Here is a 22,579-nt window from a genome sequence, read left to right on the forward strand (position 1 = left end):
TGCTGTGACCTGGGAGCCAATTCCCTCCCCATCTCACAGATCTCCCTCCTTCAGCCTATCTGGTCAACTCATCCAGGAAGAGGCCATGGGAAACATGGTCAAATATTGTGCTGAAGTCCAGGTTAACTACCTCCACTACTCTTCCCATGTAGACAGAAAATGTCACTGGGCTGTAGAAGGTGATCAGGTCAATCTGCCATGATTTCTGTCTAATAAACCTGTGCTGGCTTTCCCAATCACCTACTTCATTTGCTTTGTGACAGTTTCTTGGAAGACTGTACCACTTTCCAAGGGCCTGGAGTAATACTAATGGGCCCATAGTTTCCTGTGTCCTCTTTTGTGTTCTGCTTGTAGAAAGCCCTCACATCTATCCTCTTCCAGCCTCCAGGCACATCCCCTCATCTGTCTGGTCACTAGTAGTGTCCCCAGGGATCAGTGTTGGGCCAGTCCTGTTTATTGGCAATCTGGATGAGAGGATCGAATTCACCATTAGCAAATTTGTGGATGGCACCAAGTTGGGTTGGACTGTCACTCTGCAGAGAAAGCTGGACAGGTTGGATGAATGGGCTGAGCCCAGGGTATGACATTCAACATGACCAAGTGCCAGGCCCTGCACTTCACCCACAGCCACCCCAAGCAGCACTACAGGAGTGGCAGAGTGGCTGGAAAGCTGCCTTGTGGAAAAGGACCGGGGGTGCTGGATGACAGCAGCTGAACATGAGCCAGTCTGTGCCCAAATGGCCAAGAAGGCCAATGGCACCGGGCCTGTATCAGGAATAGTGTGGCCAGCAGGACCAGGGCAGTGATTGTCCCCCTGTATGCAGCACCGGTGAGGCCACATCTTGAGTGCTGTGACCATTCCTGAGCCCCTCACCTCAGGAAGGACACTGAGGTGCTGGAGTGAGCCCAGACCAGGGCAACAGAGCTGTGATGGGTCTGGAGCAGCTGAGGAGCAGCTGGGGGAGCTGGGGGTGTCCAGCCTGGAGAAAAGGAGGCTCAGGGGAGACCTTACCACTCTCTGAAACCACCTGAAAAGAGATTGCAGCTAATGGAGATAGGGCTCTTCTCCCAGGCAGCCAGGGACAGGATGAGAGGACATAATCTCAAACGGCACCAGGTGAGGTTAAGGTGGGACATTAGAAGAATTTCTTCACAGAACAGGTGATTAGACACTGGAATGGGCTGCCCAGGGAGGTGCTGGAGTCACCATCCCTGGAGATGTTTAAGGAAAGACTGAACGTAGCACTCAGTGCCATGGTGCGGTTGACATGGTGGTGTTTGGTCATAGGCTGGACTCGATGATCTCAGAGATTATTTTCCAACCTACCATCGATATTAAAAAAATGACAAAATAGCAGCTTGCACCAATGCCAGCTGCTGCTCCTAACCCCGGGGGCAGATTCCTCCTCAGTGCTGACAAGTGCCGCCACCCGTTCTCACACATCAGCTCCGCTGTCCATTCCTCCTCAGTCACCATTCAGCAACACCACACACTGGCGCGTCAGACCCACACACCAGCGGTAGCCAGCCAGAGGGTCCGCCCAGGCCGTACAGCGCTAGGAGCTGGCTGGGCAAGGCTTCAGCCAGGGACCGGCACCAGAGTCCCCGCACGCCCGAATGGGTGACAAGGGCGGCCCCGGGGTCCCGGCTCCCTCCCCGGAACGCCGCAACCCCCGAACCCCCGAGATGGCGCCGCGACCGGAAGACTACATTTCCCAATGCCCCGCGCGCCCCGCGCGCCACTCTTATCTCCCGGCGTGCTGTGCACTCCTGGCCGCTCCGTGCCACCGGGCGGTAGCGCAGGGCCTGCTGGGAGCTGTAGTCCCTCCACGGCACTCTGGGCCGTGCCCGCCGGCGGTGAGCGGGCGGCGGAGCCGCGGGGCGCGCGGGGAAGAAATCCTGACCTTCGGGTCCACGGGGGTGGCAGGGGGGCCCGAGGGACGGGTCGGGACCGCCGTGGAGTTTGGGACGGGAGCCTGCGCGGCTCCTGGGAGAGGAGGGGGCAGAGGGTGAGCCCCACCGCCCGCAGGAAGCTGAGGAACGGAGGGAGCGGGCATCCCGCAGGACACGGGCAGCGAGCGCATGGAGCGAGGCGGGCTGCCGGGAGAAGTGACGGGAGCCAGCTCCTCGCTTCTGTTTGAAGGTCCGGGACCTGCGAATGCAGGTTTCTCAGGAGGAGCTGGCTCTGTCCTGTGGGGTTCAGCAGGTATCTGCCACGCTCTGTGAGATACCCAGGAACCGAAGGTGAACAGGGAAGATGGGCATCGTCCCATCTTTGCTAAAAGGTACCCGAAATGGGACACGCTAACACCAAAGACTGTGCAGGGATGTAATCCTTTGCTTCCAGGTGCCTTTGCAGGGCTGGCTCTGCAGTGCAGGGTGTTCCCGTGCTTTGCTATTTTATTAGTTCGGCTGGCAATGGCAGAGAAGAGTACTCAGAGCAGGTTTTGAATAGGAATTTTCTCTTTTTTCCATATGTTTTATCCCTGCAGGACTGGCATGCAAGGCCTCATCAGTGTCTGCCACCATCTACTAGCTGATAATGGCTCAGCATTTGTGTGGCAGCTTTGCTGAACTGCCAGATTCATGTAGGATTAGTTACAGTAATACTCACATCACTAATAATGCTAAGTTATCAATACAATAATAATTTTTTTTTTTCCTGTAGACTGGCCTCTTTTCCTCTAAAGAAGCAGTTGCCTCTGTGATTAATTCCCAATGTAGTTTTGGTACAGATTTGTTGTTGGAATTGTTGAAGATGTCATCAGGCCTTACAGAGGAGCAGAAGAGAAGGATTGAAGAGAACCGCCGGCTGGCTTTGGCTAGGAGAGCGGAGAGGCTGGCAGCCCAGGGAGCTGGGCACGTGGGCATCGCTGCACCTCCGCTGGGAGAGCAGAGGCTGGGCAATCCGGCAAGCTCAAAGGAGGAAAACAATCATGTCGGGCTCGCCAGCCAGCACCGACACAATCCAAACACGCCTGTGGAGCAGAGGAGCTGTCTCCAGAAAGGCTATAACCCTTACACCGCAAAGCAACAGATGGCTGGCTCGCACAGAGAGCAGCAAAAGAGTTGTTCAGAGGACTCCGAACAAGCAAGTGGCCTAAAGCAGTTCCCTGCCATGACCCCGAATTCTCTGAGTTATTCCCATAAACATTACTTGGATGCTGGTAGTCAGGAACATGGACAACACACTTCAGTTAATCATGGAACATTCCAGCAGCCCAAATGCTACCCAGCTTTCAAAAACCCCACAGGACCACCTCATCCAAGATTCACTGATAACGGGCACCCTGACGGTAGTAAAGATTTACACACTCAGAGCAAATCTGCCGTTAAATACGTCTCACCACCAAGCAGTGCCGCCCTGAGCGATTCAGAAATGCTGATGAGCATAAACGGACTGACAGAAAGAACAGGGGGAGGTTTTGTCTCTCAGGCCACTGGTGGGATGCAGAAGCTGACCAGCTCTGCTGGTGTGGGCTCTGCCTTTGAAGCTGCCTCTCATAAAAAAGCAATTAATGTTACAAAAGGAAAATGCGTGAAATATGGGGAAGACCGATTCCAGGTTGAAATAGGGTACAATGCTGAACTTATTGCTGTGTTTAAGAAGGTACCAAGCAAAGCCTATGGTAAGAATTGTTTGTTTTCTTTATCTCTGTTTTAAATTGGGTTGAAGTTTTGGCATCTGCTGCTTTTGTAGTTGCTACTTCCTCTTCCCAGTGTACCTGTTGCTGGGGTGGAATATGTGGCATTAATGGGGGATTAAAGGAGTAAATACAAATTAAAGTGGATAGAAATTCTGGACATAAATACCTTGAGCTTGGATTTAGAGAAGTCTGAAGACTTGCTTTATGAGCAGTGCTCTGAGAAGTTTAGTGGCAGCAGCTGGTCAGTTTGTTGGAAGTGAAGGAAGCAAAGTTATTCATAAACTGGGATGTGAAAATGGGTCACTTCAGCTGTAGTTCAGAGTTATGAGCTGATTCTGTTTCCTGGGTTACAGAGAGCAGTGGAATCTGATCTTTTATCATTATCTTTGTTATATTCTTTTTTTGTTTTCCCTCATATGTTGCTGATCCCTGTGGATGGCTGTTGCATTGTTGTCTTAGTATTCATATTCCTCATGGATTTTTCTGTTGTCATGTAGCTGTAAACTTGGGTGTAAGTGTTTTTCAGATGTGTGGCAAAAAGTTTGCATGAGTAGGTTGAATGCTCTTACCTCACATGAACATTTCATGCCACCACTTTTTTTCTGCCCCAAATGATTCATATTCTACCCTATTACTCTTGCCCTACTTTAGATCCTGCTATGAAGAAATGGAATTTCAGCATGGGCGATTACAGCAGTGTCTGTAAGTAAATGTTGAATGATAAAAAACAAGCAGAATCTTGACACCCCCTCCTTCCCATGTTTTCCATATTATTGTTTTATTATTGTTATTATTTTGCTTTGTTAGTGTCTTGAGTAATAAAAGCAGTTTTACTTAAAGATAATGCCCATCTTTTAGGCATCTAACTCATAACATTTTTCTGATGGCTTGTAGTTGATTAGAAATAATTTAATTTTTCATGTAATCTAAATACCAAGCACAGGTTGCACTTTCTCCACCATAGAATTTTTCATCAACCAACAAGATAATAGGAAAATTATCTGCTGTGCTGGTACTTGTTTTGAATTTGTTTTGAAAACTGAGTGTGTTCCAGTGGCTGATGCTTAATTTCTGGGTCCATTAATGTATTTTCTTTTAAAATAGCTCTTATATAAACATATAATATATAAACATATTGTTCATTTTGTGTTTCAGAAAAGGATAAAGGGTGGTTCTCTGGGGTTTTGAGTGAGACTGAAAAGGAATTTGCCTTTTTTTTTGGTATAGCAAGAGTGGGTTTGTCTTTTTTTTCCTCTCCTGTCATGTTATTCTGGAAAGATTGAGAGATTATAGAGGCAAACACTTCAGGTAGGCTTTTCAGAAGCACACTGTATTGAAGTGAGTGATAAATCACTATTGATTTCAGTGGGAACAGAATTAGGCCTGTGTTGAGCACTTTAAAAAACCACAGTTGAGTGCTGGTATTTTAGCTTCCCATGTGGGTTGCCACACATTTATAATTTAAATGCTGTTGGCTTGCTTGAAGTGTATCAAGTACAGATGAGAGCAGAGTTTCTGTACCAAGGAGCCTGCAAATGAAGAGAATGGTTTTTAGAAATCAAGCATTTTTCTTTAGAGCTATGAAATACCTGAGTACTCTGTGGAAAGGTCCTGTTTACAAGTGAAGACAGTATGTGACCAACACTGGCCTGTGACATTGGGGAAAATAGCCTGAGAAAAGGGAACTAACTTAAAAGGGCCTTGAAAATGTAAGAGTGAAAGTGTAAAACAATTACTTTTAAAGTTCCCACTTGTAATTTAGTTTTTCTGAATAATGTCATCCTGTGTCACCTTTTTTTCCCCTTGTACTGTAAATTAAACATGCAGTCAAGCCTAGAAACAAATGTTGAAATAAAAGAGTAAAATATGCTTTTTTCCTCCCTAGTTTCTTTCAGTTTTAGTTGTAGAGGTGACCTCTAACTACACAATGCTAAACCAGTAGCATCTGAAATCTTTTCCTTGGTGCATTGGGAGGAGAAGGTATAAATTGGTGTTTTCCAGTCCCTGTAATTTAAAAATTATTTTCAGTGGGTACTCTTAAACTTTTTATTTGGAGTAGAAATCTCAAATGCTTGGATTTATTCAGGAAGTCACTTATTTTAAAACAAGGTTGGATGATACCCAAATGGTTTATTTATTAGTTGATTGGGAAGAAATTGTCTGAATTTTTTTCTCCATTTTCACATCTTGACCACTGGACTTAAAGTTTGTACTTTTTTTGTTGTGTATCAGTTTTCTGGACTACTTAAACAGAAGCAGAGAGGATCATGATGTGCAGCTCAGTGCTTAAAGGACTAGATTCACCTGGGTTTATTCTAAACATCTCCCAGAGAGGGGAAGTTGCCTTCCACAAGTACTTGAAGGCAGAGTGTGCTTAATGGTCCCCTGCTTTTGAGTCTAATGGACTCTGGAGATGTTAATGAATCTTTGTATTACTGTGGTATCTGTGAGGTGGAGGCTTGGGGACAAACTCCACTATTTTGGTGCTGTAAAAAGTGTAAGAAATAGTATTCCCATTCCTAAACCACTGGAGTTCAGTTGTAATAATAAAGGCAGCACATGGGTATAGATTGTCAGAGAAACACAGGGGTAAGTGGCATGTTTATTTCTGTGGATAGCTGTGATCTCAGGCTAACATCTGTAAAATGCTGTGTCCCTCCACCCTGCGTGCCCTGGCATTGTGTCAGAGGTGATTGCTGGTGATGGGTAAGACAGGAGTGCAGATGGCTGGGTGGAAGTGCAAGTCTAACTGTAAGACACAGAATAAAGGGTAATGAACTTAAATTGTAACAAGAGATTTAGGAGTTTGGACTAGATTCCTTCCTACAGCATTGCTCCTAGATGGATTGTCTATCAGACATTGACGTGAGGCAGAGGCAGATATTTTTTAATTGTTCTCCTTTGCTGTTTACAGAAGCACCTTCCCATCTTTTCAGACACATGCTATTGATTATCATACCCCTGTCCCTGTGATTTTCTGAGTGAAAGCACTGTAAGGCTGTGTGCAGTTTAATGCTAAATGTGCTTCTGCAGATTGCTTGTCCTGGACGAGGGAACTACATTTTAGAATTGCTGACAGAGAGGGAACTGAGTGCAGTCACAATGCTGGACAGGCCCTTGTTCATTTACTATCATATGTTCCCTTTGCCCCTGCTGTATTCTCTGTGGAAAATCCCACCAACCTCCTCCTCCAGGTCATTGCTTTCTCTGTTCTTTGTCCCTGTGAATGAAAGCAGGGAATCATCATTCCTTTTAAACTTGTGAGGGTTCTTTGTTATTAATTCTTTTCTATATCTCTATTCTCCCTAGTGGAAGCAGCAAATCAACTTTCATCAGTAATTCTGGCACCACTGGAAGGAGAAAATCTGGTTGGCTTGGCATCAGGCTCTCATTTTGTTGGCAGTAGGGTTGATGTGCAGTCCCTCTTGAAGATGTGTAGGAACTGGAAGAAGTCCTCAGCCCTTGTCAGAGGGAAGTGTGTGCTTATCTCTCGCCTGCGATTTGAGGTCGATATTGGGTATTCTGCAGAAGTGATTGAGGTGTTCAAAAAGATGGATTCCAGAAATTATGGTGAGTCTCCTGCTGTGTCTGCTTTTTAATAATGGCCTTGTTGGGGCTGTTCTTGCTTTACAGAAGAGAGGTTGTGAGAGTACATCCCTCTGAAAGAGCACAAGAGAATATGCTTTGGTGAAGATTTTGAAATATCTTGTAGTTCTAGTATCCATGTCCAGCGCTTTATCCCAAGACTGAACATGTCCTCAGCCTGTTAGCCAATGATATTTCAGATTTCAGCATGATTACATTTACATTTACTGTAAGTGAGGTGGATTGTGCTGATAATTTGCCAGCAGTATGGAGACCATGCAAAGTTCTTGCCTTTATTATCAAATGCAGTTGGATGTTCTCTTACTTCTGCTTTACTGTAGTGTATAGTGGCTGCAACTGCCTGAGCAGATTTGATTTACCAGGAGCTTTACCAGTGTTTTCAAGGCAGGTGTAGCTGTAGAGCACTTTTGATGCTGGCATTCAGATTTCAATGGTAAATACAATTATTTTCCACTTGTAATTTGGGAAATGAGACACAGTGATGAGGTGACATGCACAGTGTCTCAGAAGGTCAGAGACAGCATGGAGAAGAAATTCTGGAGCTCTAGTTCTTTGGGCAGGGCCCCACTCCTCATTGTGCCTTCACCTGACTCTGAATTCAGTCTTCTTTCCCTGGATGTTGCACACAAGTGCTGCCCATGGATAAGCCTGCCAGATAGGTCTGGCATTGATGTTACATTTTGGGTATTGATGAATTTCCTCCTGTACCCTCCTGAGCACTTTGACTATAGGGTACAGAGGCACAACTGAAAGTGTTTGTTTTACTGACTGAAGTCAGAGTTTGTTGGTTCACAAGCAGAAACTTGGCACACATTCTTCATCCCTTCTTGCCATGAAGATGAAAGTGGTTGCCAAAATCCTTGAGCAGGTGGGTTCATTAGGAGAGTTGATCTTGGCTTGCTCTGGTGATACCACAATTTCTAGATGTATGGTCATGCTTTTAAATTTTCTCCAAACTAACTGCTTAACATGACAGCAAATAGATAATTGATTTTGATCAGGGTGATAGGTCTTCTAAAACGGGCAGAGAACTCAGTCTTTTTTTAAAAGAGACTTATGGCAGTGTTTGTAACTATTGCAGATATGAATACCAGAAAGTGGAATTTCCTGCTGGAGGATTACCCCAAACTAAGTGAGTAGCTGTGTTCTCCAGTGAAGGAGAACTTCCTGTGCATCAGTTTCTGACTGTTGTCTTTTGCCTTTATGTATCTGTGTAATACTGCTGGAACTGTGACTTGCCAAACTGAAATGTCGACCTGTGTTTTGGTATGTTTTTTTTTTTCCTAATCAGAATCAGCCAGTCTCTGCAGCTTGCTTCTAGCACATCTGCTTCTTGGGTTTTTATGTTTAATGAAGTTTATAGAGTGCTTTGAGATGAATAGCATTACACAAGTCCTATGGATTGTAGCTGTTATTTTTCATCCCAGTCAGCATGCTGTGTTCGCTTCGGTGCTCATGTGAGGGTTTGTGGCTGTGGAATTTGGTTGGGGTAAGTTTCAGAAGGATAATGAGCCAGGTGCTCTATGCACATCCTTAGGAATTGTGTTTCAGAGCTGAAATGCTGTTTCTCAGAGTACTTGCTCTCCAGTATGGGATACCAGAGTGTGTTTAGTAATTAAGTAAGTGCCTGCTTCTATGATGCGTATCTTAACAACATTAGTAATGGTTGTAGGGCTGAAGGCCATATGGTGGGGCCATGTAGGAAGGCCAGGTCTTGAAAACAAGTGAGTGTGTCTTGGAGGAGACTGTTATGAAACTGTAGGGTTGGGATGTTGACATTCCTGATTTTGGTGAGTGCTGATGATCACTCACAATTTGGTCAGAAGGCCTTTTGTACATGCAAAGGGCCTGATCCTGTAGCATGTGCCAGGCAGCCTGAGCAGACACATCACCTCCTAGTCTGTCATAGGATCAGTCACGCTGGCTGGGAGTTGTACACTTTACATGAGGTATTCAGAATCCCACAGATCTGAGGAAAGGAAAATAATTCCATGAATCTTGCAGAGTGTAATTTGTGAGGGCATTTGAGGATTCCAGCACGTGCCTTTTAGAGGAACAGCATTTGCTTTGTTGCCTGTTCATTTGCCTACATCAAAATTAAAAAAAGAGAATTTAGGCTGGTTGCCATTTCCAGCAGAGAGATCTGTTAGCTGAGAGCTGTTTGTAGAGGTTAATGTCTCTTTGCCTAGTTGCTCAGTCATCTTTATATAAAGGTCACTTCACTAAAAACTGTCTGTTGGATGAATCATGCTGGTGGCAGATATATCTTAATCACTCTCCCAGCTCATGTACAGAACAATAGCAACAGAATTATCAGTGAGCAAATTGTAGCAATTATGCCAACACTCAGCTCAGTCTGTGAGTGTAATAACAAGCTTGTGCTGTTCTTTGGATGGAGAGAGTTCCTGCTATTGAAGAAGCATAAATTAAACCAGAGAGTTTAAAAAGTTTGGTCATTGCCCAACCACAAATGGAAATCTTTTCATATGTATATTTCTTGGAATTGATTTCGCCCTTTATATGGCAGGGGTCCATCCTGCTGTTTTCCTCTTGGAGATGACTGAAACAAAAATACCTAACTGAATTCTAGTGCATTTACTGCTGCTATAGTGAGCTCTTATTTTAGTTATTTTTCCAAGCAGATTTTTTTTGTCTTCTGGACTTCATACACAAAGTGGCTACTAAAGAAAAAAATGGAAATTGCTTCCTGCAGTAAAAATTTGTGCACCTGCATTTGTGTTCCTAGTGTAGAGGTGTCTTTGATTTCATAGTCACTGGACAAAAATTATTAAATGAGTTTTCCTGGTCACAGCTCACTGCATGTTTAAAACTGATGTTAATTTGCTTAGAATTTAACTGTTGGATTAAAAAGAAACACTTATTTTTGTGGGGGATGGGATAGAGAGGTTGCTGGAGAGGACTAAAATAAGGTTGCCCAGGAGGAGAATTGGCTAGATGCTCTGGTTGTTATGATGTGTGGGTTGAAAAGGTGAAGGCTCTGAGGTCTTGGTATAATGGATTCTGGAGATCCCTTTAGTTGAACTGAGAAGTTGTGAGCCTTCGTGGGTGAAGGGACACTAGTACTGAGGAGCTGAAGTAGCTGCCTGTAAGCTGGTTCTGGCCTGTAAGCTACTTCTGTCCAGGAGAAGAGCAGTGGCCACCAGCTGAGCAGGCTGTAGGTCCTGAAGGATGGCTGTTGGAATGCTGCTGCTGATGATACAAGAGCTGTTTCTCTGATTCTTGAGGTGCTTCCTGTTTTCTTACCCAATGTGGTAAATAAGCATGGTAAAGTGGAGGCAGAACCCAACTGTGTGAATTCAGGGAACAGCAGGAAAAGAGGATTTTCAAAATTCAAGATTAATTATATTCTTTAGGTGACTGTCTTGGGTCACTTCTGATGGTTTTGGCATGGTGGAAACCCCAGAGGAATAGAATCCCAAGGTCAAGGTAAAGATGCCCCTGCTTTCTAGGCTTCAGGAGCTCTGTTGTTCAAATCTGTACTTCATTTCTGACTAAAGTGTGCCCTAAGCTGCCCTCAGCATGAATAATCCAGCTCCAGCTGTATTAGTAGCAATCGTCTCTGAATGATGGCATCAGAGTTGCAGTTTTTTATAATCAAGTCTAAGTAAGAAGGGAAGAGATGTGATTCATCATATAGTTCTGAAATAGATTTTAAGGAAGAGTCCAGGCTACCACCTGTGCATGATGCCATGATTTCTGTGAGCTGTTTCAGGATAGGAAATGATATTTTTAATGAGGCTGAGGGTTGTGTCCTGAGATCCACGATGGAAGTTGTATGCTGTCCCTTCAGTTAATAATCTGCTCTGTTCTTTGCAGTGCAAGTGTTACTGAGCCTCGTGTCTGTAGAAGTGGAGCCACTGCCCGAAGCAATAATTAAGACCTTTGCTGCTCAACTGCAGAGATCTCCATCACTGACAGACATTCCTGATGCTGACCTTTCAGTAGTGGACTCCAAAATTGTGACAAGCCTCATGCCCTTTCAGCGGGAAGGTGTGAAGTATGTCCTTTTTACATGCTGTTAAGTGCTAGTTCTTGTTTAGAATTGTGTCTTTTATATTGGTGCCCAGATTGCCTTCTTGTCCATGGAGGGTTTTATATTTCTCCAGAGTCTAGGTCGATTAAACTCTGGCACTTTGGGCTTTTGATTGTTTGGTATAGGATGGTTTGTTAGGGATTTTTAAAAAAAATTTTATTATTTTTGGGGTGACACATCTGTTTTATTTCTGGATAGAATTCATCATGAGTCAGGTGGAAAGTAGTATTTTGCTAGTCTAAAAAATTGATCAAATGATACATCTCTGATCTCCCTCTTGTGATTCAGTATATACATAATTGTCATATGATTTTTTATTTTGTAAGGTAATTTGTTTTTTTTCCCAAGTGCATCTCTTCTGTTGTTGTTGTTGTTTGAATATTAAATACACATGGGAAGGGACCAGGAAATGGGACCTAAGCCCTAAGACATTTAAAATTACTAATTCTGTGTACAGATAAAAGTTTAAATGTCCCTGTCCCCATCATATATGATCAATAGTTGTTGATTTCAATATGCAGTCCAGGACAGTCTGTACTTAATGGTCTTAAATTGCTACTGTTTTTAGTAATAATTTCTTAGCTCAGCCAGAATAAACTCTGGAACACAATGTGAGTAATATCATGGAAAAAATGTGCTTTAAATAATTGTAAGGTCCTGAGACTACTTCTCATATGAAATCAAAATCTCTTAAGAACTGAGCTGAACTACTCTGTTCAGGAGTTTTCAGGCTTTGAGAGATTTGTGGGAGTTGCTTGCTTGTGTAAAGACTAAGGGAGAAAATCCAGGTTTGCTGAAGAACCCAGATCACTTCAGGTTTTTCCACGTCAGAGGCTCAGTCATGATTTGTGCTCATCTTGTTTGCCAGATAGTAACCCATTTCTTCACTCCTCTTTCCCTTTCTGTTTTCCCTAGTTTTGCTATCTCCAGGAACGGGCGTTTGCTCCTCGCGGATGACATGGGCCTGGGCAAGACCATCCAGGCCATCTGCATTGCTGCCTATTACCAGCAGGAATGGCCCTTGCTGGTGGTCACTCCTTCTTCTGTGAGGTTTACATGGGCAGAGGTACTGTGAGCTTGGCCATGTGCACAGGGTCAGTGAAGAGCCTGTGTGATGGTTAGACTGTGTTGTGCTTTGCAAAAGTTAAACTTCTAAACGTATTAAGGCAAAGAAACAAAAAATTATACTGATTTAGAAACTTGATGGTGGGAAAATGCTTGGCATTGACTGTATGGGATATGCCTAATTTTTTTCCATTGGCTGATTTTCTTTTTGTAGTCCAGCTGATCTGTTTGGAAAAGGGACTGCTAGAGAAAGTGTGTCCTCTGACCTTCTGCTAACTTTTTTCCTGCAAGTCACTTGGCTCCAAGTAGGCATTTTACTCATCAGTGTCAAAGATAATAGTTACATTCAAGCAATTATCTTGTATTTGAGCCCATCACAGCAGTATTTGCCTTGGCTGGAACGGAGTCCCAGATGCTGGGATTCTCCATTCTGTTCAAAAAGCCCCATTATCATCATCATTGTCTGTCACAGGATGTCTTTTGGCCTGTCCAGTGTATGCTGATGACTTCTGAATCTTTTATTAATGTTGGTCAAAGCCCAAGAAAGCTTGTATGGTTGAGTAATGTTAAATCACTGCCATAGTTTGTACACTGAGGCTGTTGGGTTGCCACAGGCTAGTGAAATGATCAGTATGGGAGAAAAAGGTGAGCCAGAGCTTTTAGGTCAGTGAATTCTTTCCAGAGGAAGAGGAGGTAGGAGTTTAGCTTTTCGTGGAATATGGCATTGATGAGAAAAGTATTGATTTGGATTTACTGGTTTTGTGCTATAACCAGGTTGTTAGAGCATCTTGGTGTGTGTTTTATTATCCAGTAGTGCAACAAAATGCAGGGTGAAAAGAAGATGATAAAGTTGTTTACTGAGAAAGGGAGTGATGCTCATCATACTTGAAATCTCAAGGTCTAAAGACCTGTGGGACAACACCTAACCTGAATCCATCACTTCTGTGGGATATCTACCCAGAACAATTTGGGCCTAGGTTTCCTGAAGTATTGGGCAACTGCAAATAAACTTCTACATTCTGCTTCAGGAGATTTAAGAAATACAAGGCATTTCTGTCTGGTTGTTTTGGTTTGTTTTTTTTTAAATTTGAGTTCCTGATTTCTTCCTTCCCCTACTCCCAGCTGCCCAGGAGGCTTTTGTGGGAGATGTTTCGTTAGGACACTTGCTTTAGGGGTCTGTTTGATTTCTGAGTATATGATGGATGCAGATGTAAGAAAAATGTGTCACAGAAATTCAGTAGGTGAAATTTATTATAGTCTGTAATCTACTCAGTTCATTTTTGTACAGATGTGTTTTACTGTAGTGGTACAAGCTTTTGTGGTGTCTCAAACCAAATCAGCAGAAATTTACTTCATCTTACTGATATCAGTGTTGTATTTTGGCACTCAGGCCACTGAGTGACTTTACAGTCAAGGTTCCATGGGAAGCTGGTGTGAAGGAGCAAGGTACTCTTGGGTCTGAAGTGTTGCACCCACGTGCATTTAGAGTTCAGCCTTGAAACTTAAATAATTGACAGGGTAGTTTCATAGAACTTTTTGTGGACTAAGGTCAGCACGCTGTGAAAAATTCAGGATCAATTTTATGGTGTAAATTAGTCACATGCCTTTATAAAAGGAGAGGGCAGTACAGTAGGAGTTTCCAGGTACTTCCCTTTTGCTGCTACCTTTGTGTTAAATTCTGATGTGGTGTCCAGCACATACTTTTTGGGTGGTACCTAACCTTACCTGCACGTTCACTCATTTGGTGGTGCTTTCAGTAAGTGCAGAAGGATAGTTCATTGTTACTTTCTCACATACTGAGAAATGTGAGAAGCTCGCATTTTAACTGCTCCTCCTGCTGATGAGGTTGCTGAACAGTGGAGAGGATTGATTGTGGTTGGGGGATTTCAACAGGCAAAGCTCCTAGAGACAGAGATGCCATGTCTCATCACCATTTGGTTACGTTTCTGTAGGGACCAGATCCTGATGGGCCCAGACAGTTTTCCGCAGAGCAACATCAGCAGAACTCAAGTGTTGCAGAGAGCTTGGTGTCACTGGGGACAGAATTACAGGGGAAATGGTGGGTGGTCTGGCTAACAGATGGGTTTGGGGGAGGATATCTTGCTCTGGTGTGTGGAGCATTTCAAGAGGTTGATTGAATGACAATTACCACATGAATTTCAGCTGCTGTCATAGAGCAGCTGGTGTGTTGTCAACTTGATCTTTTAATTTGGTTTTGTTTTTTCGGTTTTGGGGTTTTTTTTTTGGTGGACATTTTAAGAAGAGGAGGTAGTGGAAGAGTTTTGTTCATTTGGATGAGTTGTACTTCACCCTCACCATGGAGTAAACATTGCTATAGTCATAGATGTTTACTGCTTAGAAGTCTGTGTTTCACAACTATAGGTTTCCTGTTGAGTGGGAAAACTAAATTTCCCTGTAAGCAGTGGTCACAGTATTCCCTGGCTCTGAGCATAGCAGGTACCTTTCTCAGGAGGTTATGCACACTTCCACTAAAGATCACATTTTTGTTTGGGTTTTTGGGGTATTACTGGGGTTGGTAATGTGTTTTTCTTTTGTTTGTTGGTTGTTTGGGTTTTTGTTTTTTTTTCCCCCAGTAAGAAGGAATAGGGTTTGAGCTTTCCTTGCTATGTAAAGTAGATGCTGCCTTGTAGCCTGAGTTCTGTTCTTGATGTTCCCATTACCAGGGAGGTTGCCATGGGAAGGCTGCTTACCTCCAAAGTGATGTCTAATGGTGGATGGGGTGGGTCCATGTCCTAAGTATTCATGAGGATGTTCTGTGTAGTGCTTTGGGATCTTGACAAAGAAGATAAGCACCAGAATGCAATGAATTTCTTTCCTCTTCCTCCAGGCATTTCACAGGTGGCTTCCATCCTTGAGTCCAGGAAGCACCAATGTCATAGTGAGTGGAAAAGACAGCCTCACAGGAAGCTTGATCAACATCATCAGTTTTGATCTCCTCAGCAGGATGGACAAGCAACTTAAGAGCACATTCCAAGTAGTTATTGTTGTAAGTGGTACATGAAAATTTTCAAGTTAATTGTATGCTGCAAATGTAGCCTTTGTACAGCAAAGAAGTGTGAAGTGGGCCTTATTTAGGACTGAAAGTATCTTGTAATTGTGGCTGTGATCACAGCTGTGTTCATGTGTACAAGCATGAGGTTTCTCTGAAACCTTTTGAAATAACTAGTAGAGTGTAATTTCTTTGTGATTTCTAGGGTTGTGTTTTCACTTTTACTGGTTATGGTGCCCCTCTGATTTCATTGTGCTTGGTCATGTCCTCTGCTGGAGAGAGAAGTGTTTAATGTGGTGTGTCAATACAGTAGTCATGGAATTGTATCTTCTTAACTCTTGGACTTCAGGGTGGTGTTAGTGTTTATCCAGTAAACCAGATAACCTTTCAACATCAAGTATGTGGGTAAAGCATCAAAAAAATCTCCCTTAGCTTGTGTTCCACTGACAATCTGCATTAAGCCTTCTTTGATCATTTGTATAGTTTCTTTCATAAATTACTTCAAATTCCAGTTTTTATCTTTTTACAGAGACACAGTAAATGGCATTTTTCTAGATTTTCAGATTCAAATCATCTAGCGTTTCAAATCCAGCTTGGATCAATAGAGAACAAAAGTGTACATATAGCTTACTATGAGTATTTGATGTTCTCAGTCTGGTTTTCATCACACACACGCCTGCCCAAAGATCATGACAACTGGAACATATTAATCTTTCTGTTTCTCAGCATCAGATGGGAATGTGGTAATAGATGGAGTTCTTTGGACACCAAGCTACTCATAGGGGAACTGATCTTTCTCATTTTTATATTTTGTCTCCTACACACACTGACTAAACATTCTGTCAAGGTGGAAATGCAGATTATTATTTTTGTAGGCTCAAGGCTACTACCTTGGAACTTTTAACAGCCCTGAACTGGCATATATTCTTTCTGTGTGTTTATATGTTCAAATTTGGACCCTTGGTAGGTTTTAACAGATGATAGTAGTCCTACTGCGTGCTGAGCTTTCCTCTTTTTTCTTCTCTTCTTTTGGTGGCTGGGAAAATTAATGTAGCTTATTTGTTATTTAGGAGGGAGAAGGCTTGTGTCTGAGAGGCTAAGCAGTTACATTGTCTTTGCCTCCTTGTTTCTACACACACAGAAAGATGAGAATATACCCTTGGAGGATGCCAGCTGCTTTTTGTGCTTTAAATTCTGCCTTACTATAGCAGTAGAAGTGAAGCCCATTTGAGGGTGATGTCTGAAGTAGGAGACTATTACCCACCTGGTGAGCCCTATCAGCAGAACAGTTGGATCTTAATTAGATTTCTTTTTTTCTTATCATTTGCATTAACCCATTATTAAGGGAACTGGCACTGTATAGGTCTCCTATGTTTTCTGCATTTAAAAGATACATAGGGGCAAATGAATATCAGTTATGGAAATAATATTCCTCTTTCTCCTTCCCTCTCCAGCCCCCTCTGCTCAGATTTTTTTTTTGTGTTCATTTATGATTCATGCCTGCAAGGTTTGATTTTTGTTCTGTTTGCTTGCAGCTGCAGGTTTGAGTGCAGGAAGCCTGCTACTCTGCATCCTGTCATTTTGTTTAGAATTTGATGTGACTATCCCAATGCCTGAAATATCCTGAATGAAAGGCCTGTAATACTAGATAGCTGAGAATACTGGGAATTTGTTCTGTAACCTGCATTTTGACTATGCATCTGAACTGACTCTGCTTTCATGCTTGTTTTGTTTCAGGATGAATCTCATTTCCTGAAGAACACAAAAACTGCACGCTGCCAAGCTGCCATGCCTCTACTCAAGGTGTGTGTGCTGGGTGCCAAAGCTCTGATTGCTAACCTCAGGCTCCTGGGGCAGTGTAGCTCCACTTACAAGCTTTAGGAGCCAGCAGCTGGATTCTTGTGATCTGTAAGGGGAAATCCAGGTAATAGTGTAGATCCAAGACTGAAATTTGGCTTTACCACTTGTTTCCGTACAAATATTAGATGGTAAAACCTAACAAAACAACTTCAAAAGCTTGATATAATTGTGATACTGCCACTAATGAGTTCTGTGATGACAGGGAAAAGGGAATGTCAGAACTTACTGAATGTGTTCAGAGAGAGTAGACAGAATATAGTGGTGTCAAAATAGCTTGTTAAATGAGAATAATCATTATCAGTTACTTCTCGGCACACAAATTGCTGCTGCATGTCAGAATGGCATTGTCTGGGGCCCTTCCCTGGTTTTACTGCAGCCTTCCAGTGTATTTGTGTGGCTGGGGCTTAGGAGCATTCCTGCTGGTTACATGTACAGAGCTACTGGGAAATGGCAGAATGTGAGGTTAGTGGGACAGGTGGCCCACAGAAGGCAGGCAGTAGTCAATTATAAGATACCAGGAGAAATGTAAATTTTAATGTTTGCCTGTTGTCCTGGGATCAAAGAATCAAACTCATCCTGGTAGCCTCTAACATACAGATTAGAGTTATGGGTAGTTTCTAGACACTGCAGGGTCTGCACATTGGAAGAAGGTAGATGCAGTTCCTTTTCAGCAATTAACCAACAGTATGTATATAGAGAAGACCTGGTCTGTGATGGCTTTACAGCAACCACCTTTAACATGCAAGATTCTTAAAGGCATGCTGAAGATGGTTGTCCTTGAATAACTTGGTTGTTCTCCTTAAAGGCCTGACTCGTGTCTTCTCTTGGTTTTCAAATCACTTCAGGCTTTTAAATGTTTGGAAGCTTAAGTAGGAGGTCCAATTCTGCGGCAGTTTGAAATACAGTAATTAGGGTGTATGTCTGAAAATCGTGGAAAATAACAGATTTGCCCTCATTTTGATTAAATGCTCAGAAAACAGCCTCATCCTTTACGACTTGAAGCTTTGTAAGGATCAGCTTGTCAAAATTATTTGCAGGCTGCAAGATATGAGAGTGAAAGATGGTAGTTGTCAGGCAGAGGTTAATTGCCTGTATACACTTCCTGAGAATTTACAGTTTTATGCTCTCACATCACTGGTCTTAAAGAATTGAGAGCTGATGCTTCTGAAACTGAATTTCAGTCTTCTGAAAGCATTAAGAGTTTTATATTCATATTGTGCATTATCTCACCTGCAATGAGCATGCAGTACCAGATGTTTTGTGTTAGATGTTCAGGTAAATTCTGTTTGCCTGGTTGCTGACTAAAATTTCTGAAGTATTTGCTGTAATAGACATTTTTCTGTCCTTGCTTTCCAACATAGGCCTTTTTGCTCTAGAACTATCCCCTTTGGCAGCTGTGTCTTCATCTCCTTGTGAGTGATGCTGTGGTCACTTCTGCCACAACACATCACACCAATATTTTTGTATTTGAAATAATTGCCAAAATAGTAGGAGCTTTCATCACTTAAATACTGAATCTAACAACTATACTATGTGATACTTACAGTAAGTAGCCAGTGGGATAGAAATGGGAGTATTTTCATTATTTTACATGATACCTTGAAATTACTGAATAAGAGGTGTGGCTAAACATGCTGCTGAGGATAATATTCTTGTTCTTGCCTTCTTTATGTTAAAAGGATTTGAGCAGCAGTAGGGCTCTTAGAAGAGACCAGAAAAAGGTGGAACTGTGGCAAGTCCTTGAGAGGTAAACTGCTTCTAGTACCTCAGTCCCTACCTTAAGGTTACAGTGTGCAGCTGTGCCTGTGCTGTAACCAGAGGCCCTGGAGCTAATGCAGACCTTGTTTGTCAACCTTCTGAGCATTGTCATTTCTAACTTAGCATAATACTGCTTTAAACTGTCTGAAATTGCCGTAGTTGCTGGTATTTCCTATGAGGATCTCAATGCTCTAAAGCATAAATGCTTTAACTGACTTTTGGGGACAGAAAAAAAGAAATCTACTTAAGAAATGTGATCCTTGGTCCTTACATGCTACAAATATTTGTGAGTCCATAATGACACTGGACAGATCTAAGTTAAAATGTTTTGGAGACAGAAATGTTTGTCAGTTCTATCCATACTTAATTAATTCTTTCTATCTTGATAGAATCTGCACTTTTGACTTCTCCATTTGAATAATAAATTAAATACGTAAGTTGCAAGTGTTTATACAGAACTGCACAATAATTGGATTAAATTGGTGCATTGATAATAAAGATGACATACCTTGGATATTAGTTTCTAATTTGTCTTGTTAGATAGCCAGACTGAATCTCCACCTCTCAAATCTTTATCTCATTGTTACAGTATTTAAAGCCTTATTTTAGTTTTTATGTCTGATATTGACAGGTTTTCAAAATGAAGTGGTGTTTTTAGCCAGTCAGTCACAATTCATCTTTTCCTGCTCTCTTGTATATATTGCAGCGCAAGTATGGTATGGAATTGTCAAGCAAAGCCATGTATTAAACATGTCACCTAAGTTTGCCCATTGGGGATTTTTAGACATCTTTTTGATATTAACAAATGCCGCAAATTTTTTGTGTGCAGCACTGAGTATCTTTTCTGACATACTTAGCTGCTACCTTGACAGAGATTCAGAAAAGTTTTACTTGAGACAGAGTAAGAAATGTTGTAATGGCTGGATGTATGCAGTGGCTGTGCTCACTGCCTCATGGCTTACCCCAGGTTGTCATGAGTTTAGAGTAAATATATAAACATGTTATGGTAAATTCACTATTAGTGGACAGAACTTTGAGGGGAACTTAAAATTGCATGAGCAGTAAGATAGAGTGAAATAGCAGCAGCAAGATGTTTAGGCCATATATCTTATTCCCTTCATGTTCCAGTGATGTGCAAACTTGTGGGTGTGCAGACTTGTACGTGAGGGAGAATGCTCTGTCTGCCTAAGTGAAAGGAGGTGGTAGAGTTTGCACACAGTCTGTGTGCATCCCTGCAGAATTATGGAGAAGGATGGATTGCAAGCTGTAGTAGAAAACAGTCCTTTGATGTTTGGTCATGTGGCAAAAATGCTGCTTTCAAAGTCAGCCAGCTTTCACACCAGCAGGTCTGTGCTGGCAGCTGCCTGAGATTTGTCCCCAGCTGCAGCAGCTCTCACAGTAGTCAGGGGCTAGAGGTTGCTGTGTTCAAAGTGGTCTTTGTGTCTTGATTCCATGCACATCAAAGTGAGAATAGCTTCATACTGTTGGGCTGTAGTTGAGTCACCAAAAGGTCTTGTTAGGCCTGGCATGTCCTTCCCCCTAGCTCAAAGCTGTGTCAATTGGTAATAGGACCTACTTGTCATCTTGCTGTTTTTTTCTGTAGTCTCGTGTTTGGGACTAAGTTCTCCTAAGCATACTGACATACTGGTTGTTCCCATCACCTCTGCCCTGGATCTGCTTCCCTCAGAGGCAGAAGGTGTCAATAGTGTTATACTTGTTATACATTTTGGTTTTTTCTTCTAAGATTCGGCTGGCTTGGAGATATAAACATAGGAGAGGGAGTATACATAACACCAATATCCTTAAACCAGCGAAGCCTCAGGGATGTGAATGGAGAAGAAACACAAAACACAAGTTTCTCACTGATCTGTAGTGGGATCTCTTGGGTACCAGAGTGGAAAGGATTCTACTTATTTTGACCAGCCAAGATGCTGCATGGTCTTTATTTTTCTGTAACTGCATGGAATACTGCAAGGCATGGAAACTAGGGAAGGTCCCAATGGAAAATGGATGAGTTTTTTGGAAGCATGACAATAGGTAGTAAAGAACTGCACTGGAAACTGATAAATAAAAGGTACTATCTAATCAAAAATTCCAGTGGCATTAAATGTTCTTATACTCTTTGTGGTCTCTGTGAGCATTGCTTTCCAACACATCGATAATATTACTGATTTGATTGTTCCCATTGAGTTGCTGTTCCAGTTAATAGTCTGATACACATCCTGATGTTTGCAGGGTTAAAGGTCTTTGTTTTTGTTATGGGAGTCCAAACACACTGTGTGGCTGGAATGGAAACCTTTTATGCTTGTTGCCATAGAGCAGATTCAAAATAGTGGACAGAAACAGGTCCTGAAGGTAGAAGGTGAGGAGGGAACACAAAAATTTCTATTTCTGTTGGAAAATAAACAGCAGCTGTTTTCAGGTATTACAAATCTGTATGGATTACATAAATAAACATTTCCTTATTGTCACCTGCTGAGAGAAGGAACTTCATCTTGAAACTGAAGAAGCTGTGGGCCCTCAGGGCTTCATCTTCAGATCTGCTCTTACCTTCCATTTTTTTTTTCCTTCTTGGAATAGGAAGGCAGTTTAATTTGCTTCAGTCATAGCTTATCACTGCTGTTTGACACACATTGTCTGTCTAGATGTCGGTTAACAGCAGGGAAAAGTATTTATATTTTTTTGGAATAATTTAATCTTATGAAATGTGGAGCCTGATCTCTTGTCCAAGTAGAGAAACAGACTCCTGAAAGCAGCTGCTACTCTTCCCCTTTACCACATCTTCTGTTTCATCAGGTGATTATTTTATTATAGTCCTTCTCAGATTTTTCATTCTGCAGGATAAGCTATTCCTAAGCAGTTTAAAATTACACAGTAAGCAAAAACTGGGGACACAAGTAAATGTACAGCCAGAACCAGCCACACTTACTTAAAAAAGTATGTCAGTCTGATAGCATATGGCATAGCTCCTGCTGGGAAATCCATTTAACACAGAGACAGTCATTGTATGTTAATGAGGCTCTTCGTGTGTTCAATTATTTGTCTGTCACATAATCCCTCTGCCTCGCCTACTCCCCTTTGAATCGATGCTTGCTGGGTCTTGACCTCTAGAGTAAGTGCCATCATTTCATAAATTATTCTTTGACTTTCAGAAGTGACTTGGTAAATGTTTTCACAGCTGTGGAATTAATTCTGGCTGGTGTATTATGTAATGCTACAAAGCCACATTTGTCTTAGGCTACTTAGTAAATGAGAACTGCAGACCAGGTCTCCACCAGTTCTGTGAACTTCATGCCTAAATGCAACTGAGCAGCTAATGTTAGTTCATCTGTGTGGAAATATGTATCAATTGATTACAAGATCTGATTTTGCTAGAAAGTCCTTTCTAGCCCCTGCAATCTTATTTTCTGTGGCGTTGTTCCATATTGTTGTTACAGACCTTTGAAGAAGGAGGCTACGTGCTCACTCTTGGCAGCACAGAAGGTTCAGCAGGAAACAAGAATTAAGCAGTGATCAGTAGAGACTTCTCTGCAGGAGCAAATCTTTATTGGCATCTATTCAAGATGAGTTGCCACTAGA

The 22,579-nt window shown here is 42.4% G+C and overlaps 1 protein-coding gene across 4 annotated transcripts in view; it reads left to right on the top strand.

Moving 5' to 3' along the window:
* Positions 1–1,783: 1,783 nt before the first annotated feature.
* Positions 1,784–22,579, top strand: part of SMARCAL1 (SWI/SNF related, matrix associated, actin dependent regulator of chromatin, subfamily a like 1) — a 35,147-nt gene continuing 14,351 nt past the window's right edge. The window contains exons 1-9 of one of the 4 annotated variants that reach the window (XM_041473414.1): positions 1,784–1,857; positions 2,669–3,629; positions 4,299–4,349; positions 6,957–7,217; positions 8,335–8,385; positions 11,091–11,271; positions 12,223–12,373; positions 15,221–15,379; positions 17,120–17,185. In XM_041473414.1, coding sequence (XP_041329348.1) covers positions 2,759–3,629; positions 4,299–4,349; positions 6,957–7,217; positions 8,335–8,385; positions 11,091–11,271; positions 12,223–12,373; positions 15,221–15,379; positions 17,120–17,185 — 1,791 coding nt within the window. In that variant the 5' untranslated portion in view covers positions 1,784–1,857; positions 2,669–2,758. Of the gene's footprint in view, positions 2,286–2,668; positions 3,630–4,298; positions 4,350–6,956; positions 7,218–8,334; positions 8,386–11,090; positions 11,272–12,222; positions 12,374–15,220; positions 15,380–17,119; positions 17,186–22,579 lie in introns of all 4 variants that reach the window. The other 3 variants (XM_041473412.1, XM_041473413.1, XM_041473411.1) reach the window with 3 other exon arrangements.

The sequence above is a fragment of the Pyrgilauda ruficollis genome, unplaced genomic scaffold (assembly GCF_017590135.1).
Source record: "Pyrgilauda ruficollis isolate IOZ18807 unplaced genomic scaffold, ASM1759013v1 scaffold3, whole genome shotgun sequence".
NCBI classification, from domain to species: Eukaryota; Metazoa; Chordata; class Aves; order Passeriformes; family Passeridae; genus Pyrgilauda; species Pyrgilauda ruficollis.